At 33.7% G+C, this 20,404-nt stretch overlaps 3 protein-coding genes across 3 annotated transcripts; 1 reads left to right on the top strand and 2 right to left on the bottom strand.

Annotated features, from left to right (window-relative positions):
• Positions 1-4,468: 4,468 nt before the first annotated feature.
• On the bottom strand, positions 4,469-6,242 carry LOC133822743 (uncharacterized). The gene is made up of 5 exons (XM_062255183.1): positions 5,863-6,242; positions 5,689-5,782; positions 5,364-5,401; positions 5,122-5,257; positions 4,469-4,963 (listed from the first exon to the last, which is right to left on the bottom strand). The coding sequence occupies exons 1-5, from the start codon at positions 6,178-6,180 to the stop codon at positions 4,542-4,544; spliced, it is 1,008 nt and encodes a 335-aa protein (XP_062111167.1). The 5' UTR covers positions 6,181-6,242; the 3' UTR covers positions 4,469-4,541.
• A 111-nt stretch (positions 6,243-6,353) lies between these two features.
• Positions 6,354-8,262, top strand: LOC133822744 (homologous-pairing protein 2 homolog). Its single transcript, XM_062255184.1, has 6 exons — positions 6,354-6,512; positions 6,673-6,698; positions 7,057-7,324; positions 7,402-7,472; positions 7,575-7,763; positions 7,862-8,262. Exons 1-6 carry the CDS (start codon positions 6,479-6,481, stop codon positions 7,958-7,960), a joined length of 687 nt encoding a protein of 228 aa, XP_062111168.1. The 5' UTR covers positions 6,354-6,478; the 3' UTR covers positions 7,961-8,262.
• Positions 8,263-8,453: 191 nt separating this feature from the next.
• Positions 8,454-10,752, bottom strand: LOC133822742 (uncharacterized). Its single transcript, XM_062255182.1, has 5 exons — positions 10,294-10,752; positions 10,055-10,158; positions 9,709-9,880; positions 9,394-9,516; positions 8,454-9,286 (listed from the first exon to the last, which is right to left on the bottom strand). The coding sequence occupies exons 1-5, from the start codon at positions 10,480-10,482 to the stop codon at positions 8,636-8,638; spliced, it is 1,239 nt and encodes a 412-aa protein (XP_062111166.1). The 5' UTR covers positions 10,483-10,752; the 3' UTR covers positions 8,454-8,635.
• Between the last annotated feature and the right edge of the window lie 9,652 nt (positions 10,753-20,404).

Here is a 20,404-nt window from a genome sequence, read left to right as displayed (position 1 = left end):
GCTTGATTTCCTACAATTATATCTTGAAGATTAAAAGTATCACTGATCAATTAGCTGAAGTTTCAAAGAAAGTCTCTGAAAGAGATCAAGTCTTGTATCTTCTTGCTGGCCTTAGTGCAGATTATAACTCCTTTGTGGTCTCCATTACTTCCAAGTCCAAAGGAGTTACATTTGAGCATGTTTCCAACCTTCTTCTTGCTCATGAATCTCGTCTGGAACAACAACTTTCAGTCAATAAGGCTACTCCAGTTGTTGCAAATGCCACCTTTTGTCACCACCAACAACCACGCTCTCAATCTTGGAATCGAAACTCTCCAAGCTGTGGTTATGCACCCCATTTTTCAATTGACCCTTCCAAATTCCAATTGCAATTTTAGTCAATCATCAAGATCCTCAAATGGTTCAAGAATTATCTGTCAGCTATGTATGCGACCAGGGCATTAAGCTTACCACTGTTATAGATGCTTTGATCCTCAATTGCCACCCCCATAGTCCTTGTCACAGGCTCCAGCTTCACAATCTGCTCCTCCTTTTGTTAATGTTATGGTGGCCACTGCCAATACTGTTAGTGATGACACTTGGCTGCTTGACTCGGGTGCCTCCCACCACCTTACCCCACACGGCACTGCTTTAGACAACCCTTCTCCTTACATTGACACTGATTCGGTGACCATTGGTAATGGTAATACAACTCATATAACCCATATTGGCCATTCTTCTCTTCATACTTCTAATAACTCATTTTGTTTAAATAATGAAATTCTTTCTTCGACAATAATGTCTTCCTTGAATTCTACTCCAATTCTTACAACATTAAGGACTTGGCCACGAAGAGAATTTTGCACCAAAGCTCCCTTGACAAAGGTCTCTACACACTCCAAGCTTTAACTGGTCTATATTCTGCTTCAAAGTCTCCCTATGTTTCTACAATGCTTAATTCAGCTACTGTTACTACTCCCTTTTCTCATTTCCGTTACACTCCTTAGTCCCCTACTGCCATTTGGCATGCACGGCTGGGACATGTACATTCAAATATAGTTAACAATGTCTTACACCAATGTAATAAATCTTTTTCATATAATAAAAATCTCATTTTCTTATCTTCTCAATTAGGAAAGAGTCATAGATTGCCATTTCTTATTTATGAATCCCATGCTACAAAGTCCTTGGTTTTGATTCACACTGATCTATGGGGTCCATCTCCGACCCCTGCTATAGATGGCACTCGCTATTTTATTCTGTTTTTAGATTACTTCTAGATTTTCTTGGCTGTACCCCTTACATACAAAGGATCAAGCTCTTAATGCCTTTAAACAATTCTGTTTACTTGTCAAAAATCAATTTGATTCAACAATAAAGGAATTACAATATGATAATGGGGTGAATTTCGCTCCTTCATACCATTTCTCAATGATGCAGGTATTCACCATAGATTTTCTTGCCCATATACCTCAGCTCAAAACGGCCGGGTAGAACGAAAGCACCGTCATGTGGTTGAAACAGGGTCAGCCTTGCTAGCTCATGTCTCTCTTCCACTTCATTACTGGTTGTATGCTTTTAAGGCAGCATCTTACATCATTAATCGTCTTCCTACCAAAATTCTTAACTATGCATCTCCTTATCAAACTCTCTATCGCAGATCTCCTGATTATTCTCTTATGCGAGCATTTGGTTGTCTATGTTTTCCATGTCTTTGGCCATACAACTCTAACAAACTTCAATATAGGTCAATTGCTTGCATTTTCCTTGGATATAGCACTAGCCATAAAGGCTATCTTTGCTTAGATCCAACCTCTCACAGAATTTACACCACTCGACATATAGTGTTTGAAGAATCTACTTTTCATTTTTATTCCAGTATTAACAAGTCTCACTCACTCTCTTCTCATCATGTCCCTCCTACCTTACTTCTATTTTCATCGTATATGCCACCCACATCATCCTCACCACATTCCACATCTCCATTGCATCTGCCAATCAAGATAACATCCTTACCCCTTCTTCACAAACCCATTCCAACTACACCAACCTTCCACACACAACCCCTCACCTCCTACCTCATCTCCACCCTTACCACATTCACCATCTGTTGAGCAAACTAATGTTATTTCTGATGATCTTATTGTGCAAGAACCACCTATTACTAATGTCCATCCTATGGTGACAAGGACCTGGCATCCACAAGCCCAAAGCATATGTTGCTCACAAGGCCATCTCTTCAACTGTGCCACCTCGGTCATACAAAACAACCCTTACATCACCTCAATGGTGTACTGCAATGGAGCAAGAATTGGCAGCCCTTCATGGTAATTCTACTTGGACATTAGTTCCTCCACCACCAATTACAAATATCATTGACTGTAAGTGGCTATTCAAGGTAAAATTCCGACTTGATAACAATTAATAGCTCGTGGCTTCACTCAAACTCCAAGGATTGACTACTTCGGCACCTTCTCTCCTGTTGTCAAACCAGCGACAATTCGAGTTATCCTTATATTGGCTATTATTGTGCAAGAACCACCTATTACTAATGCCCATCCTATGGTGACTATGGCCTGATATCCACAAGCCCAAAGCCTATGTTGCTCACAAGGCCATCTCTTCGACTGTGCCACCTCGATCATACAAAACAACCCTTACATCACCTCAATGGCGTGCTGCAATGGAGCAAGAATTGGCAGCCCTTCATGGTAATTCTACTTGGACATTAGTTCCTCCACCACCAATTACAAATATCATTGACTATAAGTGGCTATTCAAGGTAAAATTCTGACCCGATAACAATAGATAGCCAGTGGCTTCACTGAAACTCCAAGGATTAACTACTTCGGCACCTTCTCTCCTGTCGTCAAACCAGCGACAATTCGAGTTATCCTTATATTGGCTATTATTGTGCAGGAACCACCTATTACTAATGTCCATCCTATGGTGATTAGGACCCGGCATCCACAAGCCCAAAGCCTATGTTGCTCACAAGGCCATCTCTTCAACTATGCCACCTCGGTCATACAAAACAACCCTTACATCACCTCAATGGCGTACTACAATGGAGCAAGAATTGGCAGCCATTCATGGTAATTCTACTTGGACATTAGTTTCTCCACCACCAATTACAAATATTATTGACTGTAAGTGGCTATTCAAGGTAAAATTCCGACTCGATAACAATCGATAGCCCATGGCTTCACTCAAACTCTAAGGATTGACTACTTCGGCACCTTCTCTCCTGTCGTCAAACCAGCGACAATTCGAGTTATCCTTATATTGGCTCTATCAAGAGGTTAGTCACTTCGACAAATTGATATCCATAATACATTCTTAAATGGTGATCTCTCCGAAAATGTTTACATGTCCCAACCTCCGAGATTTGTCAACTCAACTACACCCTCTTATGTTTGCAAGCTCTCCAAGGCCCTATACGATTTAAAACAAGCACCCCGAGCTTGATTTTCCAAACTTAGCACTGCCCTTCAATCTTGGGGTTTCAAGTGTTCCAAGGCTGATTCCTCATTGTTCATACTTCAACAACAACATATTCAAGTGTTCCTAATTGTCTATATTGATGACATTATTCTTACCGACAGCTCTTCCACTCGTGTCAATCAAATAGTTTAGCTACTTTAGCAGAAGTTTGCCATTCGAGACCTCGGTCAGCTTCATTATTTCCTTGGTATTGAGGTCACTCCCTCTCCAGGTCAGTTGCATCTTTGTCAACACAAATTCATCCATGACATCCTAGAGACAACTGACATGGTGGACTCAAATCAAGCCTCAACTCCTAGAACTGTGGGCAAACCATTGTCTAAAAATGATGGTCTTCCTCTCGATGATCCCACTGAGTATAGAAGAATTGTTCGCTCCCTACAATATGTTACTATGACTAGGCCGAACATAGCCTTTGTTGTCAACAAGGCATGTCAATTCATGCAACAACCAACTAATTCTCATATGGCAGTTGTTAAACGTATCCTATGGTATCTTAAAGGCACCAAGTCTCATGGCATCACGCTCACATCTACTCACACATCTACTCAACATCTTCATCTTGCTGCTTACACAGATGCTGAATGGGCATCTAATTCGGATGATCGCAGAAACACAAGTGGTTGCTGTATCTTTCTTGGAGACAGCCTTGTTTCATGGTCGTCAGCCAAACAAAAAGTGGTGTCTCACAGTAGCCCTGATGCTGAGTATCATGCTCTAGCAAATGCTCCTATAGAGTTGACTTGTTTTCAACATCTGTTCAAAGAACTTCAGCTACCAATTCATGCAACTCCCATTCTCTGTTGTGACGACATATCAACAGCTCACTTGGCCTCTAATCCCATCTTCCATCTTTCATGCTAGGGCAAAACACATCGAGATAGACTTTCATTTCATTAGAGATATGGTCAATCGGAAACAACTACAAGTCATTAACTTCTTGGTCTGTTAAGGGATTTTCTTGTAATTGTTCTTTTCTATTCAATTAATATAAATAAATCTTCAGCTGTTCAGATCACTAAGTTGATCTACAGCCTTTTTCATTCTTTCTCTATTACTTACAATTCATCATCAAGATTCAGAGAAACAAGGTAAGCAATTAAGCCAACCACAGGAACAAATCTAAGATAATTTACTATACCAAGCTTGCTTTTCTGAACATTTTGAAGATTGTCGCCAATTAACCAAGGCTGGAAGATAGTGTAGAGAGCTATATCCCAAATGAAAGCATAAGCCAGCCTCTCTGATCCAAGATAACTGATCAGAAACTCCCATCTCTCTGCAATGCCACCAAAACCGCCATCCATACGACCAAACAGGGCCCATAATGTAGATACAAGACACACAACTCCACCAGTAAGACCAACGATGGACGCACCTCTTGTCATGACAGATCCCAGCTGTGAAAGCTTGCTTTGAGTTTGAGTGTAATCTGATTCAGCCTCGTTCAGTCGGATAGCCATGTAGGGTATCAAAAATGCTGTGATGGAACATAAAATTTGGTTCTTTGGTCATTTTGACATGTAACTCTACCAACGATTATAAGGAATGCACAAATCTAGTCATATACTACATACATGATTAAGGAAAAATTTTAACTGTCACAAAGTTCGATTAAATTACTAAAACAGAACATACTGTTCGTGAGGAACATTTGGAAGCCCCACAAAATGTCAAGAGAACCCTTATATCTGTCCCTCTTACGATCCGTGAACAGCAAAGGAGCAAACATAAATGTCCACCCAATTACAAAATTGAAGAGTCCTTCAGACATCTAAGGAAATATATAATAAGCAGTATCAGAAAATAAAAAAAGTTTGGAACAAATGCTATGTGTGGTGGTTAATCAGAACCAAAAATGTGTTACATATTATTCATACCGGGTGTAGAACTGGGGCCTCAAGTAGATGAATACCAACTACTCTGCCAAGGAGATAAATTAATGTATCGATCACGTAACATAAAACTTATGCTAAAAGAATAAGAACTGTAAGATCACCAATTCATCCCGAAAGATTAAAACTCAAAACTTCTTAGGTATTGTATTGTACTATGTTAGAATACAAATTTATCCGACAATAGTATTATACACTTGAGTAAACTCACTCCGTCCTCAACATTAAAACAGGCATAGTGTTTAGAAAAATGTTAACAAAGGAGTGACAATGGATGTGGAGTATATTAACTACAGTGATTTGAACATACCAGAATTCATCAGAGGCAAAATAAAAAAGAAGTTGAGAGAAAGACCCAGAAGGGAATTTACTGTGTCTGAACTGATTGCCCATACAGGATCTCCCTGTTCATATTTTTTGTGACAAGTAAGCGAACTTGAATTAAGATGATCAGGAACAAAAAAATGCATAGGGAAATACTGACGGGGGCATATGGGAGCAGAAAAAGCCACAAAATGTAGACTCCCTCAGCGACCCACAACAGAACTTGAAGCGCTCTCCTCAAATTACCATCCAGATCTTCTTCTCCGTCTCCGGAGACCACAGAGGTAGGTTTCGCATAACACTTAATCCTACTCAACTTGAGGCTCTCCCATTTCGTGGTTTTCAGCGATTCTATAGACAGCGATGTCCTGACAGAAGAAGCTGAGAGATGGGTATGGCAAACCTTCGCGCAGTGGATAATGGGTTTGGTAGGAAAGAAGATTCGGTTGCTGCAGAGTAGAGCTTGGGAGGCTGCCATGGCGGAGCTCTAAGCATGACGTGGCTGGTCTCTTAGCACCCAGTCGTGGATTTATTCTGGAAACAATTTTCGTAATTACGGTTTAGCTGCGAGAGTAAATTAGTCAATTCAACATATTATTGCATAAAGAAAACGACACCGTTTCCAAACACAACCGCATAAACATAATTGTGAAAAACGACAGTATAAGTGACGGCGTTTGGATACTAGCTTTTGCCTTTTTGAGGCAAGTTTTAGTTGAGGCTATTAAGTACCATTTTCCCGCCATTTTACTGGAGAAGCTTGCAAATTCAATCAAATGGCGCCAGCTCCCAAATCTGATAGCGCCGAAGGTGAGACCACTCTTTCTTCTTCTCCGATTAGCTTCAAATCTCTATCGCCATTAAAATTTACTTCTTAAGTTTTCAAATGTCGCCATCTTTGAGTGGTGATTTCTTGTGTTTGGGTTTTTTTTTTTTTTTGACATATTTTGATTTAATCCAATTTTCGCAGCGATCGTCCTCAACTTCGTGAACGAGGTAAAGTTTTATGTATCTTTTAACCGTCAATCTCTTTGTTCTTAATTAATATCTATTTTTCTCTATACAATAAAATCTCGTTTTCTTTGATTGTAATAGGGTAAAGAAAAAAAATCATTTGCATTTTACATTTTCTCTCTAAACAAACAGAGCACAAATTTCCCTTAGGGTTTTTGGGCTTCACTGTAAACAGGTTTTATTTTCAGAATGAATAACACATAATACCAGTCTGAGTAAGACAATTTCCAGGGAAAGAAACACAAATTACTTCAATCATACTTTTGTTTAGTCCTCGCGTTTTCTTATTGGGTTTATGTTGTATGGTCCTTAATTCTCTTGTTTATTTCTGTCTGTGCAGCAAAATAGGCCGCTTAATTCACAAAATGTGGCTGATGCTTTACAAAAGTTCAATCTCAAGAAGGCTTCAATACAAAAAGCCCTGGATAATCTGGCTGATGGTGGGCGGATTTCCTTCAAGGAGTATGGTAAGCAGAAGATTTATCTTGCTCGCCAGGACCAATTCGACATTCCGAATAGCGAAGAACTTACTCAGATGAAGGAAGAAAATGCCAGGTTGCAGAAACAACTTGAGGAACAAAGGAAAGCTATTGGCGAGGTTGAAGGAGGTAGCCCCTTCATTCTCTGGAACCCAATACTCATATTTTGTAGGAGATGGTGATTATGTAGACTATTTGTTTTGCAGAAATCAAAGCTTTGCAGTCAAATTTGACACTGGAACAGATACGTGCAAAGGAAGCCAAACTAAAAATGGAGGTTGGTTGAAAGAGACCATTCTTTTGAATTGGAATCTGTTTTACGAAAGAGTTGAGAAATTTCTTTGATTTAACTGGGGGAGCTTTTGTAACGATGTGTTAGGTCAAAGAAATGGAGGACAAGCTGGAAAAATTACGTGGTGGAGTTACATTGGTGAAGCCAGAAGATCGTGAGGCTGTTGAAAAATTGTACACAGACAAAATAAGTCAATGGAGAAAGCGTAAAAGGATGTTCAAAGATTTATGGGATGCTATTACTGAGAACTCGCCAAAGAATCTGAAGGAATTCAAGGTTATTTTCAAAGCATTTAAAGGTCTTTGTTGTGACTTTACAGAAAGTTTTTGCAATAAAGAAATTGGTAATAAATGGTACTTTGGTTAATTTGGCAGGAAGAACTTGGACTTGAATATGATGAAGACGTTGACGTGAGTTTACAGTCATTCGGTGACATGCTGCAACGTGGTAAGAAGCGGCTGCGAGGCCAGTGAATTTTTGTTTAAGGTCTTTATCTTAGCTAATTACACAAAAAAGATGGTTCTTCTCTTGCTTCTTTACTAGAGAAAAACGCTGATTCTGCGTTCTATTAAGTTGTATATTGGAGTTTCAGAACCCAATATGGTTAACCATCCATGTATGTTAGATGTTTAACCGTTACATTATCGTGAAAACGGTTTACCATTTATGTATGTTTAAGGTTAAACCTTTACAGTCCATGGTATATATCGCAGTTTATCCAATTCAAAGGTACGTAGACGATTAATTGAGGTACTAGCAGTTGCATGAAGCAACTACTTGTGTTCACTATTGTTCTTTGATCAAGGAAAAATTTAGCCACGTTTATTTTAGATCTGCGGAGGGTTTACTGATTTAGTTTGTGTGAAGAGAACTCAAGTGGTACAAGTAAAAGCTATTGCCAGTACAGGTGAATCTAATTGGTTATATTAGTCCTGGGTCACACAGAAAATACACAACTTAGAAGCCTTGCAATTTGAACCATTTTCAACTTCATTATAAAAGCTCAAAGCACAAAGATCACGCTTTCAAAAGGCAATATACATCGAAGATATCAAGCAAAAGTAAAAACAAAAAAAATATGAATAAACTTATGCTATAACCACACTAGCAAAATTCATATGCATGTGAAAACTGTAACAGGAAAAGCCTCAGTACCCTCGCACTCGTCGAGTTCTCACAGATAATGGCCCTCTCTCTAAGTTTAAGCGCATTGTACTCCCAGTGTCAGAGCTCTCAGCTTCATGTTCCATGGAGTTTTGTTGAACTGAGTCGACCTCTAGACCTGCTTGAAATCTTGAAGGAATTTGCAATTGAGATGGAAGCTTACTCTTGTTTCCAATTATTGTCTCGCTCTCACTCTCATCAAAAACCACACCCTTCCCCGAAGGATTGCCTTGGGTTATGGTTTCTGAACTCGAAGAAGACAGTGATCTCAATTCTGCTGTTTGATTTCCAACTGGAGTCTTCTCCTCTTCTGAATCAGATTCAATTTTCATGGACTTGTTTTTGCGCGCTGACCATTCCTGTCGACTTCCAGGACTATCCTGATTATCAAAATCATGTCCGGATCTAGAAAGTTCGACTGCTGCTCTTGCAGCCGCTGCTGCATAAGCGGCGGACTCAAAGGCAGCCTGAGCTGCATCAGCAACATCTCTGTATTTCTTCTTTCCCTTAGCTGAGCCATTGTTTTCAATCTCTTCTGGCATGATATGCAAACTATCGCCTGACCCGGTTCCACGTGAACTGGAAGAAGACGGGTTTGGTGGTGGTTGGTTTTGGTTCTTTTGTACATCCAACTCCTGCATTGATCACACAAGCAGAGAAAGCAGCAAGTCATGAGTAAGTTATTGAAAGTTTCATATAAATTATATCACTGTCACAATCTTAATCTTTGCTTCTAATTTACCTGAGTCGGAGAAGAAACAGCTTCCTCAAGTTGCAGAGCAATGCTATTCTCAGCAGCAATTTCTTTAACCACCTTCATTCTGCTCTCTAAGGTTGGCTGCCTGGTTGATAGCTTTTGTATTAACTACAAAAAAACCCAGTAAGTATAGCATCAATAACTACATATTGTGAAAAGTAAAATACAATATCAGCTACATTCATGGTACTATATAGTTGTCACTGCCAGTTCACCATAAATTGAATATAGTAACACGTGAGTGTAAAATCATTATTGATTTTGTATTGTGAAGTATTTTAAGAAGGAATAAAAAAATACCGTAAGGTTAACACCACAGTTGTTGCGTAACTCAACAGCACGAGCAGTAAATTCCTTGCCGAAATGAGATGTGAGAACCCCACGAATCTCTTGGAGCTCCGGAAAATCCCCACATCTTGAAGCTGCATAAAGCAACCCTGATGCTGCCTCTCTCAATTCTTCAGGACACACTCTGCACCACCCAACAAAATGTAAATAAGAGATTGATCAAAAACCATATTCGAAATGCTTGTGTAGTTAAAATGAAAGATTTTGCACTCAATTCTTAATGGAATATACATAGGTATGATAAGTTCTAAATATAAGGAGTATATACAAACAGAAATAGAGAAAAAGATGGACAAACCTTTCATGTTCAATGAGGTGAATCCTTTCAATCAAGAGGTTACAATAGCCCTCTATCATGTCATACACATCTAACATATTCTGCTCCTTGATCACATGCTCCGCCTGCCAAAGTTATAAACCCAACAAAATCAAATTCTGGGCCTCAACCAAAATGAAAGAACTAAAGCAAAGTAAAGAACAAGAAAGAAAAACAAAAACAAATATATACTTAAAAAAACAGTTGAATGTTGAGCTTACCCGAAGAATAGCTCGTTCATGGTGGCCCTGTTGGAGGAGCTGAACAACATCAGAGCGGGCTTGGGAGCACCTGACTTGACGCTGGTTTTTGAGAACAGCAAGGCGAGAGATGGCTAGACTCACCAAAGGCTTGAACTTTGAGGTCTTGATCAAACTTCTGCCCAACAAAGAGTTAATCTTACTTTTCATCCTTAACCCACCAAATTCTATATTTCTTTCTTGTATATTGTGATGAACAAGAAGAGAAGAACTCAATAGAAACAATAGCAGTACTAGTATATGAGGGTGCTCTCTGCTCTGGAAGAAGAGCAGGACTCGTGAGAAAGACAAATGAGTCTGGCCGTTTCAGCCTTTTTATTATGTGACGACAGATGATAAAATAAGCATACTATTATTAATAATAATAATTTGGCAAGACAATTAAGAGGTCGAGATTTTTTCTTTTTTCAGGAAAGATGTCGAGATTTTGTGTTCATGGTGGCAATTTTAATTATTATTAATTTTTTTTTCTTAATGACGAAGTCTTTGTGTTACCGAGTAAGATAACGCGGCGGGGGTAACAACTTCGTGGAAATTGGGAGAGCCTCTAAACTAAATTAATATTTGCACTCATTCAATCCTTCAAATGAAAAATGGCAATCTTTTCACACTCTTTTCGCTTTTATATTTTTTAAAGGAGGATGGTCCATGCGTATTGTTTTTTTGTTAAACTCAAGCCACACAAAAATATCTATATGTTTTTTTTCCTTATAGTTATGGAGATGACACTTGTCTCGACCCTATAATGGGTGTTTTTATACTCTTTGTGGAATTTAGATGGAATATGAGAATTTTTTCAAAAATTTGATAAATATGGTATTTTAAATATTGTGTATTTTATATGGTATTTTCTGTTTTTTTATATTTTTATGAGGTTTGTTTTCCCATATTTTTATAGTAATTTAGTATTAATACCATATTTTATTGTATGAAATTTTAGTAATTAGTTTATGGAAATTTTGTGAGGATATTGTAGTAATTTGGATTATAATTTTCTTTTATTTTATCAAACAAATTTTATATAACGCTTTTTTATATTATATAGTTTTAATATAAATATAATATTTTTTATTATTCATGTTTTGCAAAAAGTTTTATATATATAAATATATATTTTTAGAAAAAATATGAGGATAGAGTGACTTTTTATGTCTGTGATCAGAATATAACCACTAAAAAAGAAGAAGAAGAAAGATGTGGTAATCGGTTACCCTTATCAAAATAACAAACTAAATTGTAACTAGCTACTAAACCAGATCTAGAAATAAAAAATTAGTTAAAAAAAAACAAATATTAAAAGAAGAAAAAGGTAGTAACTGGTTACCCCTATCAAAATAACAGCTGATTGATAACTGATTATGAAGCTAGACCTAGAAAAAAAAATCGAATCTGAAAAAAAAAAAATAGATCTAAGAAGAAGAAGGTAACTGGTTACCCCTATCAAAATAACAATTGAATGGTAATTGGTTACTTTGTCATATCTTACATCTGATGAGCAAATCACTTATATATATATATATATATATATATAATTGGGAAAAAAATTCAAATCTAAAAAAAACAATCAAATATGAAAACAATATTCATGAAGAAGAAGGAAGAAAATCGAAGAAGGTAACTGGTTACTTAGTCAGATCTAAAAAATTAAAATAAGATATGAAAAAAAAACTTAAATTCATCGTGATGGTAACTAGTTACAGCTATATCTAAAAGAAACACTTATCTGAAAACAAAACCAAATCGTCATAGTAACTAGTTACTTAGCCAGACTAACAAAAAACAACTAAATCTGAAAATAAAACAAAATTGTCATAGTAACTGGTTACTTAGCCAGACTAACAAAAAAAAAACAAATCTAAAACCAAAACTAAACATGACAATTGCAGAAGAAGAAGACAATGCTTATCAGTTCTAAAAAGAAATCAAACAAACAAAAAACTAGATCTACCTGTTGTAGAAGAAGAAGAAGAACGACAATGTTATCCCCACTGTAAAAGAAGAATGACAATGCTATCGTGACTGGGAGAGGGGTCGACGAACCACCATTGCAGAAGGAGAAGAAGAACGATATACATAGATGAGAGTATTTTATGGTAATTGATTTTCTAACTTTATAGACATTCTATATTTAATTTTTTTTTCTTCTCAGCTTATTACCATATTTTGTGCAATTATGTTTTCTCCATAAATATAGAAAGAGAAATTATAGGAAATGGCCAAAAATAAAGCCATCAAGAAGCTAATGTTCTCATTTTTAAAATTGTAGATAAATGACCATTTTACATTGATTACCTAAATTACCCTTTTTTATAATTTATTTATTTACTTAGGACTGTATGAATTTAATATAGTGGTATATGTATATTAGTTTTGTTTAATTAGTTTTTATTTTAAAGTTATATTGATTTTTTAAGTTTCTTATAGGTTGTTGGTATATTATTTTCCAATTAGTGTATATGTTTTTTGTGGTATGGTATATAATTTTTTTTTTGTGATATTTAATTTCTATTTTATTATACATAGTGGTAGTATATAATTTTGTATCATGGTATATACATTTTAATGGTAGTATATAATTTTGTTAGCATAGTATATACATTTTTTAGTAATAATTTTGTAAGTTTTGATGGTATATTATTTTTCAACTCAGTATATATATTTTGTGATATGGTATATCATTTAACAACCCATAAAAAACTAAAAAAAATCAAAATAACTTTAAAATAAAAACTAATTAAACAAAACTAATATACATATACCATAATATTAAAATATTTAGAATAAAATAGTAATTTGTTAAATTGTATATTTGGTAATATGTGATATTAAATAGATGATTAGGCTATTTTACTACAAAATTAAAAATATGAACATTTACTTACTTTCACACAACATTAAAGGTCATTTTGCACCATGCCCCAATATAGAAACTCTATTTATTTTTCTCATATTTATATTTATGTAAACTTCTCCTCATTTTTCCTCAACTCACTCTTCTAGATATACCCTTCATATAAATATATATATATATTTAATTTTCACACACCTTTTAAATAAATTAGTAGTAAATTAAAAATAAATTTCTCCTTTATAAATATCTATTGTTTTTTAAACAATTAAAAGGATTTTACACCGTCAATTATAAAAAAAAATTATGACTAAAAAAACCTAATCATAATTTTTTTTATTTGATCTTTTTTAAGTCAAAATAATATAAAAAAAATTATTAGAAACAAAATCATTAGTAAATTACAATATGTAACTTATATACTTGTGAAAATTATAATATTGACAAAAAGTAATTTTTTAAAATGATAAATTAATATAAGTGATATAATATATATTTTGGAGATGCTAAATAATTAAATTTATTTATTAATATTTAATAAATATATCTATCTCAATTCATCTAAATAATATAATTGATGATAATTAAATAATTAAGTAGAATGGTGGGAGAAAAGAAGGAATATCAAATTACCAATAGTCTCATAGGGGCGGACCTACATGAAAACAAGTGTGGGCAGCAGTCCCTATTGAAAAAAATATATAAAATATTTTTTTAAAATAATATTTTAATTAATGAATGTATATAATTTTAATTGAAGTTAAGATTTAAGGTAGACTTTGGCAGCTTTTTATATTATTTAAAAAAAATTGCTCCCCCCAAAGTTAAATCTTCGTCTTCCACTGGTCTCACCCAAAATTATATTTTATAATATAACTCCTTAATGAAGCAAAGTTGGTTATGCCCCTCTCCAACTTATCTCCTTCCTTTCTTATTTCATGTTTGATTAAAAAAAAATTAATTAATTATACCAATTAGATACAATTTGGTATCATTATTACTTACATTGTCATCCTAAATTTGTTAGACTTTCATATCTAAAGTGGTGAGAAAAGTAAGTAATGGATACCTTTTAGATTGAATTTAAAGAAGGAAAAAACTAGGTTTTAAATTAACATAATAAGAAAAAAGTAATAGGAGAGGATACGTTTTTTATTGCTGCGGTTATATGAGGCGATTGCTTGATTTTCTTTGCATAAATTTAAGCTTTGTAGACTAGCAATATTAAAATAAATATCTATATCTCTATATCTCTTCTATATAATACGTGTAGATAGTAGAAATTCTTGATTTTAATATTTTTTTAGTTTTTTCATTAACTTTAACAAAATATTCTTATATATAACATAATATTCATATTATAAAAATGATTTAAACTTAAATTATATTAAATAAATAAACAATTAAATAAATTAAAATAAGATATTTTTGAAATATTTTACAATGACAATTATTTAAAAATAATAAAATCATATGTTTTATTACTTAAATAAAATTTAATTAAACTTAAACTTCATGTATTAGAATAATATCATATTAAATATTATTGACGCGGATTTTCGCTAATAATATATAAAGAAATGATAAAGTAGATTAGTGCTTAGTAATAAAGTATAACGAAAGATAAAATGAATTTAGAAGAACACAAATCTTTTTACGTGGTTCATTGGTTAAAATCCACCTAATTCATAAGTTTATATTATTGTTGTTTCTCTCTCTATTTTGGCAGAATTTCAGTATTACAAAATAATCATCCATTTTCCTGTCCAATATTCTTAGTATTTATAGAGAAATTTCATGTATAGGTTTAGGTAACCGCGTGAGTCAATCACGGATTTACATATTTATTACATTTAAATCATATATTCCCCATTTATAATGGGATATGATTTGATCACAAAATAAATGGTCTCATAATATTTGGGACATTATGTAACGTCCTGTATTTTCGGGTACCTTAAAATGACTCAGGTCGGGATTTTTGTCCCCGAGTTAAGAATATTATTTTAAATAATATTATATTTGTTTGGAAATTATTCTATGAGTTATTGCTAGCCAGATTATGAATTTTGTGATTTAAAAGTCAAGATAAGACTTTCTGGACCGACACAAAAACCCTGATCGGGTAAAAATCTCAAAAATAAAATGAAAAACTATGGCAAATATATTTTGGGCATAAAATACATTCTTAAAAATTAAATTTTGGTCAAAAATAATAAACCTAAGGAAAAATGGAAATTTTAGGGCATTTTGTATTAAATGCCTAATTTTACCGAAATGGGGAATTTTATTCCATGAATGGACCTTAAGTTAAATTTTATAGTGTGATTAATTAAATTAAATGTGTGAGACATTTAATTTAAGAGAAATTACCCAACATACTGTTTTTTACCATTTATTTTTCACTTTTACGTTATTTTTTCATTCCTTTCATTTTTATAAACAAATTTATGCAATAGTACGGCTTCCACTTTATGCAATAGTACTGCTTTTTATGCAATAGTCGACGTCCTCCGTGTCCTAGCCACCGCCACTCACCTCCGTGCCCTACCCACCGCCGCCTCAGCTCCACAACGTCGACGTCCTCCGTGCTCACCACCGCCGCTCATCTCTATGTCGTCGACGTCCTTCGTGTCCTCCGTGCCCTAGCTCCGCAGTCGTCACCTCTGACATTCTCAAGGACGCCACCAAAGTTGTTGCTAAAATCATTGGCAAACATGAATCTGTAAGCATCTCTTCTTGTATGTACACACACATGTATATATGTATGGAATATTCGTTTGTTCATTTTGCTGTGACCACAAGCTGTTCGTTGAAATGCCTGAGTTAATTTTAATGCTTCGTTTTAAGTTTGTTTGCAAGTTTTATTTCAATATCTCTTGATCTGAACTTAGATTTTAGGAAGGAAATGAAAATTAATTCTAACTGATTAAAGTAGAAGTTCAATTAAATGTAATTTTATAGATTTTAGAACTTTATAAATCTATTCTAAAAGAGAAAAGACTAAAATGTATTTGATCAAATTCTAGGAAAATATATTTTTCTTCCTAGTCATTTTTCTCTGACAAAACGTTAGTTCTAAACAAAGCCTCAATACCTTTTTAGTATTTAAAAGTTGCAGATATGCATAGAGAGAATGAAGGAGAAGAGGAATAGGTTGATGGGTTATAATAATAATAATAATAATAATAATGGAGGAGGAGGCAGTAATTTCATGAGCATTAACAGTAGTTGCAGCCTAATTGGAGAAGCCATTAATGGTGATATGAGCTTGAAATCGCCTCATATTGAGGTTCATGAGATGGGTTTGGCTCTTGAGATTGTTCTGATAACTGGCTTGGATTTTCCGTTCATGTTCAACCAAACAATTCACATTCTTCATGAAGAATGAGTTGACATTCTTAATGCCAGTTTCTTTGTTTCTAAAGATACTGTTTTTCACACTATTCATTCTCAGGTAATTTTTTATAAATAATTTTTATACTATTTATTAATAATGATTTTGTTATTATTAATTGGTCTTCATATGATGATATATACGTACTATAGAAGGGAGAGTTTGCTTCTAGTGTTGGTGCTTCAAGATATCTAAGAGGCTAAAGAAGTTAATTGACGAAGCCAGTAATAATGAATCTTGAAGCATTTATATATGTGATTATAGTAGTGGCTGCTTAGTTATGAACAAAATCAAGAATGTTGAGGGATTATATTGCCTTGATTACATTGTCTTCTAATACTTTGTAAGTCATCAGTTTATTAATTAATTAGAAGTACTATATATATATATGTTGTTTTGTGATCTGAAATTAAGCATATTCATGCTTATGTTATATCTATATATATTGTTAATTAGCTATCATTGGATTTTATGAGCATATTTTTTTGTGCTCGTGCAGAGATAGTGCAATATATATTTTCTCTTTTGCTGAGTATTTCATTGGCGGAAAAGAGATTCCAAGATGTGATTTTGATATCGAATGTCATAAGTCTAGGCTTGCTTATTTACTATGCTCATATGCAATGGGAAAGCAAGAATGTGGATATGAGAGCGCACGTGAGTATGCTTTTTGGGATTAGGTGGAGAGCAAGGCAGAGCCAATAAGTCAATGGGAAAACTTTATTAATGTAGTTGTTGTTGCTGCCAATACAAAATGCTTATTGGTTGTACTTAAGAGTTACTTTTATTAATGTAGTTGTTGTGCTTATTAGTTTTTTGTTATAATTGTTCTATAATTTAATGCATTTCTTTGATAATTTCCAAATAAAATTTTTTAAATTAACATATAAAGCAATTATTAATCAACCTACTTAACAACCCTTAAACAACCACCTGTAAATAAACCATTCAACTCTTAAGCAACCCACAATTATAATAAACAATCTGTCAAAAAACTATGAAAACTTCTAGGCAACACTTAAAATTTCTAAGCAACATTTTTAAGTAATTCTTAATTAGTATATTCAGCAACCTGCAGCTTATAATCCCCCAAAAAAACATATAAATCAAAAACAAATTTGCAACTATTAAGCATTCAGCAACCCCCAATCTTTATATCAGTATATACAACAACATTTGCAATTATTTAAGCAATCATTTACAACCTATTCAACAACCCACAATCTCCATTATAACAAAAAAATTAGCAACCCTTAAAGAAACCCACAATCCCCAAAATTAACATATAATGCTTCCTTGTGAGCAATTCTATATGACTACATATACAGCAACCCAAAAGAAACCTAAGCAACATGTTAAGTAGATTAATTAACAATAAATTTATAGAGCAAATAACATTTATATATTAAAGAAATTATTAGTAATTTTAAAGTAAAACATAAAGGAAATGAACCAAAATCATTGTATAGATCAAAACATTTGAACTTTACATATTGTTTTGAAAAAAAAATGAAGCAATAATGTATGTTTTTGTAAGTCAACATCTAATCTTTCTTTCGAGGGTTTCTGCAAGTCTTTCTGTTATGTCCTCTTTGACCACAATTCCCGCATTTGTTTTGTTTTTTTGGTTTTTTGTTTTTCTCCCATGGAGCTTTACATATTCTTTTCTTTGGTCTACCTACTCTTATTTTTCCTTCTGGAGGGTGTATTTTCACAACTTTGATATGTTTAGGTATTTGCCAAGTGGGTAAATAATTTCTTTGAAAGTTGCAACCATGACTTCCATGGTGTAATATGAAGAACAATATTGATATGGATCTTGATTCATTTCTTTAAAAACAGCAATTGCATGGGCACAAGGAAGTTGATCCATTTGAAATCTGTTGAAACATAACCAATCTTATAAAAACAACTAAAGTAATTTTATTATTTAACCATATAAAAAGACTAACCCTTCAAGCAACTTGTAAAGCAACTTATAATGATGTTAAACCCTAATATTTAAGCATCATGTTAAACCCTAATAAACTTATTCAGCAGCTCACAATCATTATTATAACCAAATTTAAACCAACTAATAAGCAACTTAAGCAACAAATAAATCAAATCTTATGTAACCTATTTGGCAACTACCAATATTTATAACCAACATATACAAAATTGTTACAAGCAACCTGTTAAGCAAATATCAATCATTATATGCAGCATATACATCAACTGTTACAACTACTTAAGCAATTCTTAAGCAACTGACTGAGCAACTACCAGTCATTATAAGCAACATGTACAACAACCTTTATATCTACTTAAGCAACCTATTTAGCAAGTACCAATCATTATAAGCAACATATACAACAACTATTCCACCAACTTAAGCAACTCTTAAGCAATCGGAACCAGCAACTACCAATCATTACAAGCAACATACACAACAACCATTACAAGTACTTTATTCAATTCTTAAGCAACCTATTCAGCAACTTGCAACTTATAATTCCCAAAAACAACATATAAAACAACATTTTTAAGCAACTGTTGTACTCTTAAGCAACTTTATAAAGCCCATCAACAACACATAAAGAAACATATTATCAATCTACGAACCAAAGCAACCGCAATAAAATATTTAAACAACAAATTAAATTATGATGTTAAACATCAAAGTTGATATAGTTTTTGTTTTGATCCCATTGCCCATTGTGTTGGAGTAAAATTGCAATGCTATCCATTTCCTGCAACCAAGATAAACCTTGTAAATAACATATAAGCAACTTATTAAACAACTTACAATCTTTAAGAAAACCTTGATGATCAACCCTTAAGCACCCATTAAGCAACCTCTTCAGCAACTTTATTAACACATTAAACAACAAAGAAGAAATATATTCAGCAACCTTTATAACCCTTTTAGCAAATAAACAAACTCTTAAGTAACCTCTTCAAATAATTATAAGTAACATAAGCAAACAATAAGAAACATGTACAATATTTAGAGAAATCTTTTAAACACCTAATTAAGCTACCAATTGTTCTAAGCAAAGTATAAATTAATAATTACCTCCTTTCAATCACTCCTCTTTAAATCCCAAGATATTGACAATTGCTTGTTCTCACACATTCTTCCAATTGCTTGTTTGATGAGTATGTTTGCAGCAACCTAAGCATTTACAACAACCCATTCATATTCAACCAAATCAATAAAAAAATATATACAAAAAATAGAGAAACTCTTAACCAGGCTCATCAGCAACCTTTATTACCTCTTAAGGAACAAGTCAGCAACCTAATCAGCAACCCAGAAATTCAGATTTACATCATTTCAAGAAATTGACAATCCATTGTTATTCAACTGATTGTCAATTGCTTGTTTGCAGCAACCCATTCAGATTCAACCAAATCAATCAAAAAAATATACAAAAAATAGAGAAACTCTTAACCAGGCTCGTTAGTAACTTTTATTACCTCTTAAGGAACTAGTCAGCAACCCAGAAATTTAAATTTACATCGTTTCAAGAAATTGACAATCCATTGTTATTCAACTGGCTGTCAATTGCTTGTTTGCAGCAACCCAAGCATTTACAGCAACCCATTCAGATTCAACCAAATAAATAAAAAATATATATATACAAAAAATAGAGAAACTCTTAACCAGGCTCATCAGCAACATTTATTACCTCTTAAGGAACAAGTCAGCAACCTAACTAGCAACCCAGAAATTTAGATTTGCATCATTTCAAGAAATTGACGATCCATTGTTTTTCAACCGACTGTTAATTGCTTGTTTGCAGCAACCTAAGCATTTACAACAATCCATTCAGATTCAACCA

Source organism: Humulus lupulus, chromosome 3 (genome assembly GCF_963169125.1).
Source record: "Humulus lupulus chromosome 3, drHumLupu1.1, whole genome shotgun sequence".
Classification (NCBI taxonomy): domain Eukaryota; kingdom Viridiplantae; phylum Streptophyta; class Magnoliopsida; order Rosales; family Cannabaceae; genus Humulus; species Humulus lupulus.
This window is presented reverse-complemented; position numbering and strand designations above follow the sequence as displayed.

Coding starts and splice junctions, on each gene's coding strand:
- LOC133822744 (XM_062255184.1), top strand. CDS start 6,479: ATGGCGCCAGCTCCCAAATCTGATAGCGCCGAAG. Junction 6,513..6,672: donor CAAATCTGATAGCGCCGAAG/GTGAGACCACTC, acceptor CAATTTTCGCAG/CGATCGTCCTCAACTTCGTG. Junction 6,699..7,056: donor TCCTCAACTTCGTGAACGAG/GTAAAGTTTTAT, acceptor CTGTCTGTGCAG/CAAAATAGGCCGCTTAATTC.
- LOC133822742 (XM_062255182.1), bottom strand. CDS start 10,482: ATGAAAAGTAAGATTAACTCTTTGTTGGGCAGAAGTTTGATCAAGACC. Junction 10,159..10,293: donor ATGAACGAGCTATTCTTCGG/GTAAGCTCAACA, acceptor TAACTTTGGCAG/GCGGAGCATGTGATCAAGGA. Junction 9,881..10,054: donor CACCTCATTGAACATGAAAG/GTTTGTCCATCT, acceptor TGGGTGGTGCAG/AGTGTGTCCTGAAGAATTGA.
- LOC133822743 (XM_062255183.1), bottom strand. CDS start 6,180: ATGGCAGCCTCCCAAGCTCTACTCTGCAGCAACCGAATCTTCTTTCCT. Junction 5,783..5,862: donor TTCTGCTCCCATATGCCCCC/GTCAGTATTTCC, acceptor AAATATGAACAG/GGAGATCCTGTATGGGCAAT. Junction 5,402..5,688: donor TTTGCCTCTGATGAATTCTG/GTATGTTCAAAT, acceptor TTGGCAGAGTAG/TTGGTATTCATCTACTTGAG.